Below are 18453 nucleotides of genomic sequence, written 5' to 3'. Positions count from 1 at the left end.
ATTAAAATTTATCGATCGAAATAATCTAAGTTGCGCACATCAATTTTAAGGGTAAAATTTATTCTAAGATATTTAATTTATGCATGTTTCCAATCTTTCACAAATCAATATTGTATAAGAAAAAGACGTGATTTAAATATTATCCATGATTAAATGATTATTGAATATTAATTGAATTCAAGTTCTTCTTACATAATGTAATTAATTTTGCACGTATATTTTGTCAAATTTTTATTTTGACAAATTAATTTATAAACTAACTAATAAATTCGTAATTAACAAAAGATACGTAAATTCTGAAGCATATTATGTATTGCGCGAAAATTATAGAATATTATGAACAATATTCTGCTCATTATAGTGAATAGTATTCTACTGCGTGTTGCTTGAAATAAATATCATGTCTCTTCGAGACTCTTCGAGTTACATGTAAATCAATTATCCGACGGGTGTATTTTTTTTTTATACATATATATAAAAGAAAGCGTCTTGCGCATTAGTTGTTTTTCGTTTTGTGACGTATATACCTGTTGCTATTTTCGGACTTTTATCCCGAACCTACCGCAACGCAGCTACCTACCCACCTTTACCCGTCAAACAGGGCGTGACGTTCGCACCGGCAGCGGAAGTTTAAATCTCGTGGGCGAGATCCGAAGGGACGAGGAGAGATGCCGATCGAAAGTCGCCATGGTGACCATGATTTTACCCCCGTGACGTCAGAAATTACGAAGCGAGCACGTGGGACGAGCGACGCCCACGCGAATTTTCCCAGATTAGCGACTTTTCAATATTGCGTCATCGTCACACTCGCGCAACGTCATCGAGATGCTTCTCGGCGTTTCCGACATGACGTCACTCACCATGCATCACGTGCGGCTCGATACCTAAGTGGCCTGTCGAAACGACGCGATATATATATATATATATATATATATATATATGTATTTGTGATGTGATTTTGCGAATAGAAAAAATCGAGAGGTCGATTACTGAAGATTAATTCCAATTTAACTATTAACATTAATAAACTATCGCGATTCTTCGGTATTAAATAACGTAGCGATAATGAAGGACTAACACGAGGTATTTCTTGCAAGATTTTCCGATCAGACGTCATAAGCGCGAGTGACAGCACGTGCCACGCCGCAACAATCTGGCGGCGCGAAGCGTTTTACGACTCGTATCACGGCATTTTATGATGCCGAGCAGCTTGCTACGCGTCCAAAATCAGTCGGCGACCGAAATTTTACGAGCCGAAATGTATTCCGTAAAACCTAAAGTTGGTATATCGCTCGAACGCTGCCGGCGCCGAATCGATCCGGCGCTGCCTTTATTAAATGCGTATACATTCGAACAAAGTATCGTTTGCTCAATAGTTCTCATTATGAATTTTGTCGATTTATTTTTCGATTAATTTGATGTTCAATGTAGCTAGAAAAAATGCTTTCTGTCATTCCTTTAAACAATATTTGTTTAACTTTTTGCGTTAAATATTTTGATTATTTTTGAATCTCTTGTATGTTAAAACACCGATTTTTTTATTGAAGCAAAATTTGTTTAAATTTAGATAAAGGGCGATATATTTTTCCCGCTTCGATAAAAAAAATAAATAAAACATCTCCGCATAAAGATATTTCTGCCTATTCTCAAGAGAGGAAGATAAATATTTTGCCAACAGATATGGGCGAGATCTTTAATTCTTATCGAGTTTCTAAAATCTAACGCTGCTATGAAGATATAGATAAGATAACATTCTCTTTCTTTTCCAGCTTATAGAATATATATTCACGGGACGTCACGAGAGACATGGAAGGTCGCGCGTGAAACGGGAGAAGAGGAAACATTTCCCGTTAATTTGATGGAACTAATATGTAAGCAAGTTCCTAACTGCTAGACTAAACTAGTATTGACCCAATATCGAATTATTTGGATTCATCATAGACGGAAATAGTACAAAAATTTTTCAGTACCTATTTAGAGCAATTTAGAATATTTATATTATTTCAGAATATATAATACATATATATATACATTTTGAATAATGAATTTCAACGTCTCTAAGAAAATGTTATCTCGTCTCATATCGCGCGATTCCGACTCATACGCAATCGTATCTCCGCAGCGACGTATTTTTCGTACATATGTACCTAAGGTCACCGATGGAGGTCAAATTCAGAGAGAGAAGCGAACGTTTCTTCGACGAAACTTCGCTTTTCGCGCACGCGTCATCTTATTCGAGTAAACGAGTTCTACGAAAAATTGAGTGCCCTGTTCGTTTATCCCCGAAATGTAATCCGTCCGTGTAATTTCGCGATATTAGTCACATCGCGACACATCAATTCGCCGTAAATACGTGCGTCCGGTGAATCCATGCGCGTTATTACGGAAATCGTGAACGAGTCGCGAAAGCAGATTGCACGTTGACATCTGACAGACGCGTCGAGTACTCCGACTAACGTCACCGAAAGATAATTCAACTATTACCGACTGTGTCGCGAAGCGTCATCTCTTTCCCTCTCTCTCTCTCTCTCTCTCTCTTTCTTACACATTTTTGCTCGGTATATCACATACTTTTCCAACGAAATACGGAGATCGATCCTTCATGGCGAGATATCGAAAGCGACAGACCAAGCGTGATTAAATCATCGCGACTGAAACAAATGATAATACGAGCGTAATAAATGCGAATGCACTCACCGGTCGATGGATCAGGAGACAAGTGGGGAGGAGGGGGGGAGGGGAGGATGACCGTTCCTCGCCAGCTACTCCATTATTCCAGATACTGCTAAATCCAATTGATAATGGGTCGATCCAAAAAAATGTTCCTCCTGATAATCCTGCGCACTGATTAAGGCGATACACTTATTATCACTTACGCGAGGCTAATACTTTCGGCACTCGCGACTTCGTTACACATATTTAGAGCTGTTATAGTAAATTATCAGCTACACTAACGATGCTAATTTTTATAAAATAGAAGAATTTTCTTCTCGCGAACACCCGCTCCATTATTCTAGACACTTGTGGATTTATTCAACTATAAACCGACATGGACATGATACGCGCTAGTCATTCGATACGACATTCTCGGTACTCGCGTCGCGTTGCATTTTCGGACGAGGATCGATCGCATTCCCGTCGCTCGGGACTTAACTCCGCTCGATTCCGACTTTTCCCCTCATTCTATATCGCAAGTAACACTATCTAATCGGAGAAAAGTGGCGAATAGCTTGCCAAAATCACTTAATCCGAGCAATCGACGCGACCGCGGATCCGAGAGCGGGTAAAGCGCGTAATTTACTGAACTTGGAGTTTGTCGAGTTTGAATATCTCAAGATTATAAAACATGCGCCGTGATTGGCCGACCTCACGCAGTAATCGTAAACCGACTGTGATTGGCTGACTCGATGGCGCGCGAATTGTATACTTAATATATTTTGCAGCGAGCATTCGACGAGCATCCGCGGCAGAGAAGTGACGTGCGTCTTCTTTGTTGCGATTATTTATCGATGGAAAATATATCGCCGAGTGTTTGCGAGTGTCGTATATACAACAAAATTATAAATCGTCGTATTATCGCGTTAATATTAATTGCGTTTTTTCGTTATCGAGTAATTGCGAGTGAGGATGCTGTTTCTGAAGCGGCGGCGAACGCGATCGACGCCAGTGCAACGGTTGGTGAGTAATTAATTTGTAATATAGTTAATATTCTGTCGTAAATTGGTCACATATTTTGCGACGATGCATCATAATTTCATAATTGTTTCTAATTTCATAACTTATTGATTCTATCTCCGAATTGAGTAACGGACTTTTATATTTCGTTCCTGAATGATAGTCACTTTAACAGCCCGTTGCTGGCAGAGAGATTTAATATTGAATACGATATTTAATTTTGGTAAATATATATGTGTGTTACAGTATCACATTTCTTTTTCTGCAAAGAAAAATGATAAAAGTACGTTTTTCGTAATATTGTGTCATGGCGTACACGTTACACATTTCTATTTCGTAGAAACGTTTTTTTTTTTAAATTTGCGGGAAAATTTCGGCTACGAAACTTATGGTGACATCGCATGATGGCGCTAAACACCGCTTTAGAATCGCGTGTAAATACGAGACAGCTGGCTGACAGGGCGATGTGCACATAACCTCTTTAGGCTACGTAAACGAAAAATTTGAATTCATCGTATTTAAATTGTATTTTTTTGTAATATAAATTAAAACATGTTTCGTTTTGGAGCGAGGTGTTCGTTCATTGTCAGAAATTTTAGCACGAAGCTTGATGAGATCGGCAACCTTGTTAAAGTAAGTGCGATTGATATATTTTTTTTCTCCATTTATTATGTAAGATATTTTTGGCTTGTAAAATATATGATATTTTATGCAGGAATAATGAAGCATTTTAGTAAGTCAATTTATATCTCTAAAAAATATAAATAAAAATTTTTTATAGTTTAAGTACTATAATGAAACATTAAACAGGATTATTGTCGAAAGAGACTCTATTTTCTATTATCTATTAATAAACTTAGGTTGATAAACTTAGGTCAAATTGCACTGATGTTATTTTGGCTTCAAGTGAGACTTAAAATTTTTGTCTTTTGGCAATAATGAATGTTATTTAGCTTTTGGCTTTAGATTTTAAATTATAATTTAATCGTTGATTAACTTATAGTCTAAAGCCTAAAGCCAAAAGTTAAATAACATTTATTATTGCTAAAAGCCAAAAGCTCTAAATCTTACTTTGATGCAACTGAGTCTTAATATTACTTATGTACAATATTTGTTATTGTATGCAAATTATTTTTTGCAGAAAAATAAAGTAGTCGTCTTTATGAAAGGCATACCAGAAGAACCAAGATGTGGCTTTAGCAACGCTGTGGTTCAAATATTACGAATGCATGGTGTTACTTATGAAGCTCATGATGTTCTTAAAGATGAAGAACTGAGACAAGGTAAATTACAAGTATTTACTATTGTGCATCAAGTATATATTGTTTTTACATTCATATAATAATGTTTTAGAAGAAGATTATATATTTTTTATTATTAAAAAAAACACGTTATAAGAAAATATATTTTTTTAAAAATAGTTAACATAATTAAAAATATTAAAAATTTGTCTAATTCTTATAAATTTTTATAAATTTTTATACATAAATAAAACACTTTTTTAAATATTATTAGTATTATTACTAATCTATCGCTTTTAAATGTGTTCTAAATTGTTATTATTTATTTAGGTATAAAAGATTTTTCCAATTGGCCCACAATACCTCAGGTATATATAAATGGTGACTTTGTGGGCGGTTGTGACATATTGTTAGAAATGCACAAAAATGGTGAGCTTATTGAGGAATTAAAGAAAGCTGGAATTACAAGCACTCTCATGGAAAATGAAGAATCGACTCAAAGTGAAGTGAAGAAATCTAAAGAATAAATTAAACTTAATTAGTATGTAAATAAATGACTGAATCTTTTATTTGGCCAGTTTTTGTTATAATAAATAATTTTTGTTAGTGTTAGTCTTAATGTAAATAGACATATGAATCGATGTTTATTAAGCGTTTGTCGATAAATTCCTTGCTTTTAGTTTGAAACTTGATATTTAAAGAGTGTGTTACAACTTTTTAAGCTCTCTTCGAAGAATCTTTCCAGATGCAGTTTTTGGTATACTTTCTACGATTTGTACATATCCCAATTGCTTAAATTTGGCTACATGTCTAGCTACATATTCTTTGAGTTCGTTTTCGCTAATTCTTACTCCCTTCTTAGGAACCACAAAGGCTTTTGGAATTTCGCCGTACTTATCGTGTGCGACACCAAGGACAGCGACATCTTGTATTTTGTCATGACCGCGAATTACTTCTTCTAGTTCGGTGGGCGCAACTTGAAATCCTTTTACCTTTATTATCTCCTTTAATCGTCCTTGCACGTACAGACCTGCGACAAACGATATAATTCGATTAGCATATTTTAAAATATAAATGTCAAGTCTTACACCTTTTAAAAGTTTCCGAATAATCTTTTACCATGTTCGGTGTAATATCCTAGATCACCAGTCTTATACCAATCTCCATCCATAGTATCCGCCGTAGCCTGGGGATTTTTATAATATCCTTTCATTACTTGCGGACCTCGTATGTATATCTCTCCCACTTCGTGCGGAATTAAATTTCTGCCGAGATTATCCTGTCGCGTGCCTACAATTCTCATCTGTGTGTTTGGAACCAAATAACCGCATGATGCCGGTGGTGCGCTTGCACTTATTGCAGCAACCGCCGATAATTCTGACGCGCCGTATCTGCACGCAATTTACAAGTTTTACTATTGTTGCATAAACGTATTCTTTTATAACTTTTTTTGATTTCTTACCCTTGGACGAAAATTGTATAATCACTAACACGACTTCGAAACTTGGCGATAGATTCTTCTCCGAGGGGCGCAGCTCCTGATAATATTATCTTTACAGACGCAACGTGACGCAACGTTATCCGTTCATCGTGTGCCATCATTTGTACAATCGGTGGTACTAGATATAATGCCGTGCATCGATAATCTTCTAACAATTTTATGAATTTATTCATGGAAAATTGCGGCATGCATACAAGTTTAGCACCTATCCTGTATTCGAGCAGAACAGCAAATCACAATAATATTATTTTGGTATCATTTTGATGTCATTTGATATTATTGTGATTTTCTATTCTGCTTGGGTACATTGTTACATATAATAAATTTTGTTTTTTTTTAAGTGCTATCGTAAAATTGATACTTTAAAAGACACAATCGAGAAAAGTTAAAACCAAATACTTACATTTAAATTGAACAAATACCAATCAATATATTTAGATGTTAATACACTATTATTAAATGTGTGAATAAATTGTGTGATATATATTAACACATACCGCAAATAGCGATACATAATGCCTACTAATCCGTAAGCGTGATACATTGGTAATATTAGTGGTACAATATCCTGATGATGTTCAGTTGCTTCCATTCCGGTGAAGATTCTCGGAAACGAAGCTTGAAGAATATTTGCCACAATATTTCTACAACATTGATATACGTTTGTATTACAGGATCATATAATAATATAGCTAAAGATAAATTTTTTAATACATTCCACACATTTTCGTATACATTTATGCGTTTCTTACAATTTAATTTAAATATTTAATACATTATCAGATTGCGCGCACCTATGGCTCGTCTCAATATTTTTGGGCATACCAGTTGTACCGCTGGAATAAGGCATGAGTACCGTATCTTCATAATTGACGTTGATTTTGTGCCCGACTGAAAATTCTTCGATGTCATCGCGTATGAGATCGTCGAATTTGATGGTTTTCGCGATTGAGGCAGTATCACTGCCATCGTTTACGATAACGATAGGTAATTTTATCTTGGAATTGTTCTCTATACTTGTGTTGACATCAGCATATTTGGCCGGAAATGTGAAAATCGCCTGAGCATCCGCATTTTCTATTTGCTTTTTTATCTCGAATATTGTATATGCAGGATTAATTAGCGTTGTCTTAAAAAAAAAGAAAGAGGAAAATTCTTTATGTGACAATCACAATTCCACTTGCGTAGCGCATGATATATTTTTCAAAGTTTTAATGAATATCTTCTTAAATTATACTTTTTTAATATTCATCATGCGCTACGCAAGCAAAAATTGTAATGTTAATTCTTGTTACACAATTAGCATTTGCGATAATTTTTTTACTTATGCTTATTTTTTTATCTTGAACAGATTCTTGTCACGCAACATCTATATAATGTTTATCGTATCTTTTGAATTTTTTAAAGATATTCTAATCAATTTATATTAAAATATAAGTTACTTGACAAATGATAATACAGTCAACAAAGAAAATAATTTTGCATGAAAAAGATAAGCAAAGGATATTAAAAATATTTAAATAATTGCATAGAATTGTCGAGAAAAGAAGTTTGCAAGTTAGAATAGCTATTTCAACTTCTGTTAGTCGCAATATAATGTATAATATTATATATACAAGCTAATATATAATATTAAAAGACTATGAATATATGAAGATAGATTAAAATAAAAATTGTTTAAAAATAGAAATTATTTTTGTCATCCCATTTATTTTAAGTCATATTATACTAACACCTCAGTTTTTTTTTTATTTATCATAATATTTTGGGTAAAAAATATTGCGATTCTAACAAATATTGCCAATTAATGTTGAAAAAATATGTTAGCATTATATCATATATTAATATGTATATTCATATGTATATATGTATATTCATGCGTATGTATTAAAATATGCAGAAGTCCAATTTGTATGATATGCAAAATATGCACATCATATATAAATAAATTTTAAAGCTGTATTTGCTTTAAATAAATTTATAATCAAATTTATTTACATAAATGTCATACACAATGAAATAGGCATATATTTTTTCATATTTAAAGTGATTTTTTTTTTAGAAAACTATGAAATTAATAAAAACAATTTTATTTTTTACAAAATATGAATTGATTTAGATTCTGAATTTTTTTTTCGATAATATTGCATTTTCTAAATAAACTGACGTGTTCTCTCAATTTCAATGAGGCAGAGAAGACGGTTTCTTATTTATGTACTATGGACGATTTCTATATAATGTGGATGCGTTTTTAAACAATATAATTTAATCTTACGCGTAAACCGGCTTCGTTTGCCGCTAGTAGTATGATGGCAAATTCTGGAATATTTGGCAAAAGAACGGCGATGGTATCTCCTTGTAGAAGTTTGCTTTTTCTCAAATTCGTTGCCAGTCTGCCGCATGCCTTTCTCATTTGACTATATGTATATGATCTACCAGTATCAAAACAAATCTGGAATTATAATTTTTATTTTAATATATTTTTTATTACTTTGGGATGCAATCAACATTGCTATTTTTTACAATTTTATATTGTTACACTTTAATCACATACCAGAGCAGTATGATTCGACCATCTCTCCATCTTCTCCCAAATGAAGTCGTGTAAATAAACATTTTCGAAACCACTTATATCGGGCAATCCACTGCTCACTACATTCTGAGAATCCACTTTTAACTCGATCGCGGTCGCGTAGTTTCGACGTTTTATCAAATTTTCGAGGCAAATTTTTGGCGATGCACTGACGGCATATTTTCCGATGAGCCGATTCAGATATGTCCGCACGAAAATCGAAAATCGTAGAATTGTCATTTTTTGAAATACAAGACAAACGTTTGCGATTATAACACGCTATGCAGAAGTGATTAAGACTCTAAACTTAGTGTTAATATGCTACATTTATATATATTACTTGTGTGGTGTCCGCACTATTTTGTGTTATATGTATGTAGCGCTACACTCCTAGAAAATCAAATAAGATTTATCAATTGCTGCCATGTTGATTAATATGATTTATCAAATTGCTATCATATACCATTTTTGCTAACAATATTGTAATGCAACATCATAATAACGTCAAGGACAATTTGCTATCTGAGCTCTGTCAAATTAATTGTAGACAATGTGCAGCATTGATGAGCTACGTTTAAAAGTTAACATTGGAACAGAATTTTATTGAAAACTGAATTGGCATCTCCATTATTAGTTTCGAAGTATTATAAATATATATCTCATCTGATTAAAACACCTTGACTGATTAAAATATTTGTGATTAAGATGGAGACGACAAAATTAGCGCATAGTAAAGGCAAGCATTTAGAATCACAGACAGTACTGTGTTTGAAAAATAAAAAAATATTAACAAGTTATATGTATATAATTGAAAATAAAAAAGAGGACACACATATTTTAGACGTAAAAGACTTAAACAGTTTAAATATTATCGCAATGAGAGAAGTTCCGTTTATTACGTATAATTAAAATTGAGCGTCAAAGATTATGAATTAGGACAGCTGCAAAGTTATCTAAAGTTGTTACAGTTGTGCATATCACCATGTTTACATAAAATATAATAACATTTAGCGTTCTTCGTATGCAAACAGTCTTGTACATATGTATTATTCTACTGAATATGTGTATATTTTAAAAGATAAGAAGAGTAGAAGATAAGAAGTGATACAAAGGATTAAAAGAAAATTAAATTGCGCATAAAAATGATCTGTGCATTGATATACATACGTATTTTGAATATTTTTTTGTCATTATATAATGACATATTTTTGACTAACGTTTTGTCATGTCAACGATATTAAAGCAGAACAACCTATGAATAGAAAATATGCAATTTTCAAAAAGCAAAAAGAGACAAGTGTTTTTTCTCGCTCTATTACACTAGAAAGAAAGAATTAACTGAATATATTTAATAAACAGATGACAATATATGTCACGATTGCTCTGTATGTCATGTGACTTTGTCACATGATGATCAAAGACTTGACGAAAAAATACAGTTTTATTTTTCTTCTAACACGGAATTAATTACAAGTTCATTTCGTTATTGTTTTATTAATTGATTATTAATTGATTTATGTAATTGCTACATATATTTATCCAAACATCAAATAATGCGAATAATTTGATACTGACAGTATTTTGAATGTAATATTATATATCTGATAATATAATATAATACATATATATAATTTTTGTTAATTTTTGAAATAAAATTTATAGCATATTTTAAATATATAAATATATATAATGTTATTTATAATATTTTAAAATTATTTATTATTATTTATTATATAATTATATAATTAAATAATTTTTATAAATTTAATTTCTTTTTATTTAAAGAATTAATTTATAAAAACTTTTTCTAAATTGGTGAATTTGAAATTTATTCACAATCTTATTTAATGGTTATTTACATTGGTTTGTTATCATTGCCTCGTGATCTGTAGTATTATATTTTGTTTATCCTCTTTCTATTTGTGTTACATTTAAGAAAACAGTTCTCGCTCAAATACTGTGTGTGATTATTCTTATTGGCGACCTATAACAGAAGAAACGTACTTTTAATAATAATTAATAACCGAATAATTATAATAAATTTTGCAACGTAAGTTTGAAATATATATGTACATATATATATATGTATTTATTTAGAAGTATGTTATATGCATTATGTTATGTTCGCATTAGCATGCATGTTCGATATATGATTATAGAATATTTCTTATATATTATTAATCGTTCAACAATTTTATTTTAATATGTATACAAAATAATGCAAAGAATTGATTAATCTAATATCATATTTATTCTATAAAACAAAAAAAAAATTTTAATAAAAAAGCTATTCTAGCTATTCTAATAAGCGAATTTTTTTTTTTTGTCAAATTTCTTCATTAAAATAATATACAATTTTGTTCTTAATGTATATTATAATATAATATTAATATAATATTTCCTCTATTTTTTAAAACATATTTTCTGTTAGATACTTTATTTTGTATTAAATTTGCTAATAATTTTTATAGTTATATAATAACATCGTTTATGTCAAATCGAACATTATGGGACCCGTTATTCTCAAAGAAAATGATCTTCCTAAAGTTGATATGGCAAACGATGAGGACTTTATGGACATTATTAATCTTGAAAATCTAGATGATGTTGTAGAAAACGGTCATGCCTTTAGAGGAATTGAAGAGTTAGCTATTGCTATACTGAATGCCTTTAGAGAAAATATTAATGGTGATGATATTATACCGAACGGTGACGCCTTTAGAGGAAATATTAATCGCGAAAATGGTGATGATATTATACCGAACGGTGACGCCTGTAGACGAAATATTAATCGCGAAAATGGTGATGATATTATACCGAACGGTGACGCCTTTAGAGGAAATATTAATCGCGAAAATGGTGATGATATTATACCGAACGATGACGCCTTTAGAGGAAATATTAATCGCGAAAATGGTGATGATATTATACCGAACGATGACGCCTTTAGAGGAAATATTAATCGCGAAAATGGTGATGATATTATACCGAACGATGTCTTTAAAGGATTTAATCATTTCCAAGTATATACTACACCAGACGATAATATTTTTGCAGAAAATAATGAAAATGAAGATAATAAACCATCATTACACATGTTGTTATTTGCACCTACTCTTGAACATATAAAAAATAGTACGTATATAAAATTTATTACTTGATTTAGGTAGATGATACTTTACGCATCTGTTATATTAACAACTATATTATACATAATGTAGTTCTGTACAATGCATTGCACCAATTTTTCGACGAATTCGAAATTGCGGTGGTTAGCTGTCCTTGTCTAACTAAACCACCATATGGTTTTGCCGCTGCTGGTAAGAAATATAATAACAAACATTGCTGGTTTTTCATGTTTCAAATGCAATACATTTACACAATATAAAATTTACATTTTAATAGGACTGTCCGGCAACACGGGAATTTTGCAAATGGGTGATGTAGGTAATTTTATTTCAATTCCGCAGACAAATCTCATATTCGATATTCAATCTATATTATCAAGCTATTACTACGACTTCTTTGTTGTTGGATCTGGTTTTGCCGCGAAACCATTTATGCCTTACAACGGTCATGTATGTATTATCGATATTTTTACACACAAAGAAACATATTGGCTTCAAATAAAAATGTGCAAGTTGATTATTGCTTTATTCTTACTATTTTTTTACTACATTTGTTTCATTTTAATTATATCAATTTATTAGTGTATCAATTTATTATTTATTACTAATTTTAGTAGCGCTTCTATTTATTTTAATTCCATATTTGTCTTTTTTTTCTCTTTATTTATAAAAACGCCGTTTTGGTTATAGCTTATTATAAATGCCATACTCTCGGCAAATTCGACAAATGTTATTAATAATGGTAGTATCGTTTATGAGAATGCTGATACTGGACAGAAAATATCGCAAATTATCAACGATCCCAATCAAATGAAATGTGTGTTGGGCAACTTCTATTTCAGTGAAGGTAAACCAGGAATGGTGATCAAAATGCGTGTTAAAGGACGTAAAACCCTTTATGAATTCCTGTCGTTAATACAGAGTTCTCTGTATTTTTGTTGTCCATATGAAATCGGTAAGAAATTATTTATATAGGAGTATAATTTGATTCTTCTAAGAGAAAAGTAATAAAATTGATTCACAAAAATAATATGTCTATAAATGAATAAATTTTTCATACCCAATATTTTAGGTTTAGGTGGCATAATCACAATAAATGGAGGACGAACGATATTATATATCACACCAGAAAAAGATCCAGAATGGTTTATTCCGAATATGCAAGTTACCAGATGGTTAAAGTTACATGAACTGAATTGCATGGATCTAATAACTGTGGGTACATTAATCAACTTTCCATCTTTCAGAAGACAGAACTCTGACGGAAGTGTAAGTTACTTGTTAAGTGTACAAGCAGGCATTACTTTTTAAATCACTGCTTTTCTTTACTTTTAAATGGATTGTCATTAAAATACAAATTTAGTTTCTTTTTTATTTTTTTTGTAATGAATCTGCATTTATATACATAATATATTATAATTTATTTCAAAATTTTATATGCTTGTTAGCTTGATCATTGTAACATTATTGATAACAATACTTTATTTTCAACGCCGATATATCACGAAACATTCATATATCATAAGCTTTATATTTTGCAGCGGGTAATAGGGACCCGTTATAGGTTTAACACTTTTTCAAATTCTGAAGCAGTCGGAGAGTTTTGCAAGGATATCACACCGGATGAGATAGAGTACATTTGTTATTTCAATATAGCGAAAGAATATATTTTTAAAAGTGACAAACATTTTCATTTTTGATATAAAATCAATTCTTTTTATTAAAGCGCTAAGTGAGAAATTCACACGAGATATGTTTTCATAAAGTATTTGTAATGAAGATATCTTACGTAAATCCCTGATTTGCACAAGGATAATCTCTTCTATTTTAGAATCTAAAAAATCGTAACACTTATTAATATTTTAATATACTGATTAAATAACGTAGTTTAAATAACGTCTACGTTTCTGTTTTGATTAACGACAAAGAAAAATATCAGATAAAAGGAAATAAAAAGGAAATTAAAAATTAAAAAATTTGATGATATTTTTCTATAAACTTTTTCTTTTACATTTTCTGCAAATAAAACGATTTATTCGATTCTTTTACAATAACTAACATAAAAAATATATATACACATAAGTATTTATTTATAGATAAATACGACTGTCCGAATTAGATGGCATAAACAAATATAGAACTATATCTACTGCAGAACGTTCAATTTTAATTTTGTAAAACTATTGCAATTCATCAATATTATTTTAGTTTCATATTTCCAGTTAAAAAAATACATATGCAAATATTTTTAATTATATAAATTTATTACATTTTTATTATAATTTACATTTTTGCCAATTTGTAAATTTAAAATGTATTTATATAATCTAACAAAATTATATTAACCTATTATTAGTCATATTCAATGATCTTTTCTTATATTTGCTTATGCTGTTATTTTTTTAAATTTTATTTTGGAGGAAATCATTTTTAATCTCTGTCGGAATATTTCATAATAATATTCGTAATTAATAATATCGTACATACATACATATATATGGACTATAATAATGAAATAATATTTTTGAAAAATTGTATAGTTGAAATATGGTCACTATAATAATATAACTTTCAATATTTTTAGAGTGAAATTATATACAATTTATAAGTTTGTGAAACATATATATTTCATAAGTTTTTTATAAATTTAGCATTGTTATGGAAAGAGTAATTATTTTACAAAACAATGAATTATAAAAATTAACTTACTAAAAAGCTAAATTTTTTTATGAAAAAAAATAATTTTACAAAAAATTATATGTATATATACTTTGCGCAGTATATATATTATACATCTAGGTTCACATTTTTTATTCCATTATGTTATAAAATGTACTTAAAATAAAAAATATTGTAGATGATAAAAGTAAATGTCATTTATATCAATTATATCGAAATGCGCGAATCTCATATTTTGTATTAATAGAATATTGTAAATATATTATATAAGTAAATATTATTAATTGTATTATATAAATTGTAAGAAATATTACAATAAAAAATTAATACAAGAGCAATATAAAAAATGTTATTTATGTGTAAAGAGCCAATTTATCTTTTTACATTAATAATGGCAACATAGAAAAATTGTCATATAACATTTCTACAATTTTATCAAGAAAAATAAAATATTTTTTATAGTATTGTAGAAATTAAATTAACATAAATTGAACGTGTATTATTACGCAGAAAATTACTGTCGGCCAACACTCTGTCATACAAATTCCATTACGTCTCAAAGTTTGCATATTATGCGTGGAAGAATAGAAGTCGAATCACGAGACACGAGAACGTTTTGGAATTTTCCAAAAATGTTATTATATTATATAATATTGGCACTCTATCTTTTTTTTTGTTAATTAAATCTTATTAATTGATATTTTTTTTCAATTACATATTTAAAAATTATTATAATGATAAAATCTATTTTATCAATAACTCTCTTGAAATTTTTAATTTCACATATCTATAGTAATTGGAAATATTATTATCGTCAACAGTCATACCACGTTGCAAAGCACCAGTTCTCGTCCGATCACTGAAGTTAAGCAACGTTGGGCATGGTCAGTACTTGGATGGGTGACCGCTTGGGAACACCATGTACCGTTGGCACTTTATCTTTTTTTTTGCTAATTTAAATCTTATTAAAATGTCGATATATTTCTTTTCAAATATATGCTTAAATTATTGTTATTATAAAATTTATTTTATTTATGTAGAGATTGAGCATATTCAACGATTAGATAGCAATCGGGATTGCATTAGTGATTGGTTCTTAATTTTAGATCTCTTACAAATTACAATTAAAGCCGTATTGTACTGTGGGTTGCGGGCTCGATTGCGATTGGGATTACGATTGCGGATTGACCAATCAGAGCATGAGAAGTAGAAACATTTTTGGACTTTAAAAATTCTCTATTCAATAGCCAATTGCGTGATGTTATCTCCCTGTACTCAGAAATATCTATGCATGGAGTAGTATATAATTTCTATGTCTATGCTCATATCTGAGAGCAGATGGCGGCACTGGCTAAAACTAGCAATATTGGCATTATTAGCTCCACATTTTCAAAAGACAGTTTGTTATCCTGTGTTATCCTGTTGTGAAAAATATTTCGTATACATGTTATTTCTCACGTGTTTGTAATACCGTTTTATTATCGCGACGAATAATCAACATATATATCCGTATAAATTTTAAATACGGCAAGGCAATGACTTCAAAAATGTGTAAAAAGGATGTTTTGCAAGCTGTTATTCTTGCAGATGATTTTACAACAAGCTTGACTCCCTCGCAAAATATATTTCCGAGCATCTTGATGCCGGTGATAAATGTACCGCTTTTTGATTACATGCTCGAAACATTGATAAAGTCGAGAATACAAGAAGTATTCCTCTACTGTAGCAGTCACATTGATCTACTTAAGAATTATGTAAAGGTAAAGAATTATAAAGGAACTACAATCTCTCTGATCATTTCCGATGGATGTAGCTCTCTCGGAGATGCCTTGCGAGATATTGATACAAAGGGTTGGATCAGAGGGTACTTTATATTGATTCGTGGAAACACATTTGTTAATACGGATCTTAAAACTCTGCTCAATGCTCATTGCTTGAAAGTCGAGAAAGACAAAGGCGCTACTATGACTATGGTATTACGAAATTTTGGTTCAACAAAGGATTCTTATATGAGTGAAGAAGCCTCTCTGGTTGTATCGGATAAAAGTAGTAATAAAATGCTGTATTATGCAAAATTGAAGAACAGTGAGAAGAAAGTGAAGCTGGAACTTAACTGGTTCCTTGAGCATAATGAAATAGAGCTCAATACATGCTACTTAGATACTCATATTTATTTGTGTTCACCGTCTGTTTTGCCACTCTTTGCCGATAATTTTGACTTTCAGGTAATTAAACTGAATTATTTTCTTGTATATAAATATTAGATTTTGTATCTTTATATTCTGCTATAGCTAATATATATATATTAATAATAAAACTAATTTAATTTACTATTGAAATATTCTTTTTAGACTATGGATGATTTTATACGAGGGGTATTAATGAATGAGGAGATATTGGACTCGAGAATTTATTGGCAGCAGTTAGCTGTAGAAGATTATGCCTTGCCAATTACATCATGGAAGGCTTACCATATGCTTACTCGAGATATCTTACGTAGACACAGTTTTCCTCTGGTGGCAGATGCTTTTCCCTCTTTGAAGAATTTTATATATATGCCACAAAGCACATACAAACACGAAACTGCCCTTGCTAAGGGTTGCATACTGGAAAAGGATTGTATTCTTGGACTTAACAGTACATTAGGAATTAATACTAAAGTTGCAAGATCTGTAATTGCAGACCATTGCATTATAGGTAGTAATGCTAATATATGTAATTCCTATATCTTTTCAAATGTTAGAATCAAAGATAATTGCACTATTGTGAATAGTATCTTGTTTCCGAATTGTATCATCAGGTACGGTAGTCAAATAGATGGATGTATATTGTGTCCTGGAATTGATGTCGCTGCTCGTAGTCAATATATCGATATAATTGTTGAGTCTCTGCCCTCCGGCGTGTCTAAAACTAAAATGTTAGAACTCGATGTTGATGATAAATTTTTGTATTTTAAGAACATCAAAGTAGCCGAATGTGATGACTACTCTACAGAATCATCTAGCAGCGAAGAGGATTGCGAGCGCGATTCACCGATTCCAGATGATATGAATATGTTCTTGTCCGAGGTTATCGATAGTCTGTTACGTGGTTATCAGGATAAGCTCAATTGCGAGAATTTGATTCTAGAAATAAACTCGTCGAGATACGCGTATAACGTCACAATCCGCGAAGTGACGTACAATGTTATTAAAGCGATTCTCAGTCTACCTTTACATTATCATGCCGAAACGAAAACTCTCGTTACTAGTCAGAACTATCAAAAGAATCTGAAAGCTATCATTACTTATTTCAATTCTATTATATTGAATTACGTTAAAAATGAAGACGCGCAAGATGATTGTTTGCGTGCTATAGAGGACATTGCTAGTACGACTGACGAGTTACTGCCGTATACGCAACACCTGTTGCATCAGTTTTACGATCGTGATATACTGTCGGAAGAGAAGATTTTAGAATGGTATGAATCTACTAACGAGGATGCAGATGTGCTTCATAGCAAAGTAAGAAATGCCGTCCAGCCATTCATCAAATGGTTACGAGAGGCGGAGGAAGATTCTACTGAAAGCGATAGCGATTAAAGATATTCTATCTAAAGATCGCCTATTGTAAAATAAAATAACTATATGTCTATGAATATAAGACTGTATATAGCTG

At 31.0% G+C, this 18453-nt stretch overlaps 4 protein-coding genes and 1 non-coding gene across 8 annotated transcripts; 4 read left to right on the top strand and 1 right to left on the bottom strand.

Moving 5' to 3' along the window:
* Positions 1-3472: 3472 nt before the first annotated feature.
* Positions 3473-5914, top strand: LOC126851588 (glutaredoxin-related protein 5, mitochondrial). Of its 3 annotated transcripts, XM_050595705.1 has the most exons (4): positions 4113-4308; positions 4817-4958; positions 5247-5457; positions 5779-5914. In XM_050595705.1, exons 1-3 carry the CDS (start codon positions 4228-4230, stop codon positions 5441-5443), a joined length of 420 nt encoding a protein of 139 aa, XP_050451662.1. In that variant the 5' UTR covers positions 4113-4227; the 3' UTR covers positions 5444-5457; positions 5779-5914. The 3 variants fall into 3 exon arrangements, with proteins under 3 accessions (XP_050451663.1, XP_050451662.1, XP_050451661.1); XM_050595706.1 differs by lacking the exons at positions 4113-4308; positions 5779-5914 and adding an exon at positions 3473-3678 and having other exon boundaries at positions 5247-5485; XM_050595704.1 differs by lacking the exon at positions 5779-5914 and having other exon boundaries at positions 5247-5485.
* On the bottom strand, positions 5455-9862 carry LOC126851547 (uncharacterized). Of its 2 annotated transcripts, XM_050595633.1 has the most exons (8): positions 9453-9851; positions 8972-9379; positions 8693-8869; positions 7212-7546; positions 6915-7061; positions 6379-6627; positions 6036-6307; positions 5455-5946 (listed from the first exon to the last, which is right to left on the bottom strand). In XM_050595633.1, exons 2-8 carry the CDS (start codon positions 9227-9229, stop codon positions 5624-5626), a joined length of 1761 nt encoding a protein of 586 aa, XP_050451590.1. In that variant the 5' UTR covers positions 9230-9379; positions 9453-9851; the 3' UTR covers positions 5455-5623. The 2 variants fall into 2 exon arrangements, with proteins under 2 accessions (XP_050451590.1, XP_050451591.1); XM_050595634.1 differs by having other exon boundaries at positions 5811-5946; positions 6007-6307; positions 8972-9862.
* Positions 9863-10921: 1059 nt separating this feature from the next.
* On the top strand, positions 10922-14262 carry LOC126851558 (ester hydrolase C11orf54 homolog). Its single transcript, XM_050595648.1, has 7 exons — positions 10922-11039; positions 11461-12124; positions 12211-12309; positions 12395-12567; positions 12808-13072; positions 13190-13386; positions 13659-14262. Exons 2-7 carry the CDS (start codon positions 11497-11499, stop codon positions 13815-13817), a joined length of 1521 nt encoding a protein of 506 aa, XP_050451605.1. The 5' UTR covers positions 10922-11039; positions 11461-11496; the 3' UTR covers positions 13818-14262.
* A 1347-nt stretch (positions 14263-15609) lies between these two features.
* On the top strand, positions 15610-15729 carry LOC126851822 (5S ribosomal RNA). The gene has a single exon (XR_007687737.1). It is a non-coding gene; the product is annotated as a 5S ribosomal RNA (ribosomal RNA).
* Positions 15730-16144: 415 nt separating this feature from the next.
* Positions 16145-18381, top strand: LOC126851541 (translation initiation factor eIF-2B subunit epsilon). The gene is made up of 2 exons (XM_050595626.1): positions 16145-17021; positions 17148-18381. The coding sequence occupies exons 1-2, from the start codon at positions 16332-16334 to the stop codon at positions 18375-18377; spliced, it is 1920 nt and encodes a 639-aa protein (XP_050451583.1). The 5' UTR covers positions 16145-16331; the 3' UTR covers positions 18378-18381.
* The last annotated feature ends 72 nt before the right edge of the window (positions 18382-18453 follow it).

The sequence above is a fragment of the Cataglyphis hispanica genome, chromosome 8, assembly GCF_021464435.1.
Source record: "Cataglyphis hispanica isolate Lineage 1 chromosome 8, ULB_Chis1_1.0, whole genome shotgun sequence".
Lineage (NCBI taxonomy): Eukaryota > Metazoa > Arthropoda > Insecta > Hymenoptera > Formicidae > Cataglyphis > Cataglyphis hispanica.
This window is presented reverse-complemented; position numbering and strand designations above follow the sequence as displayed.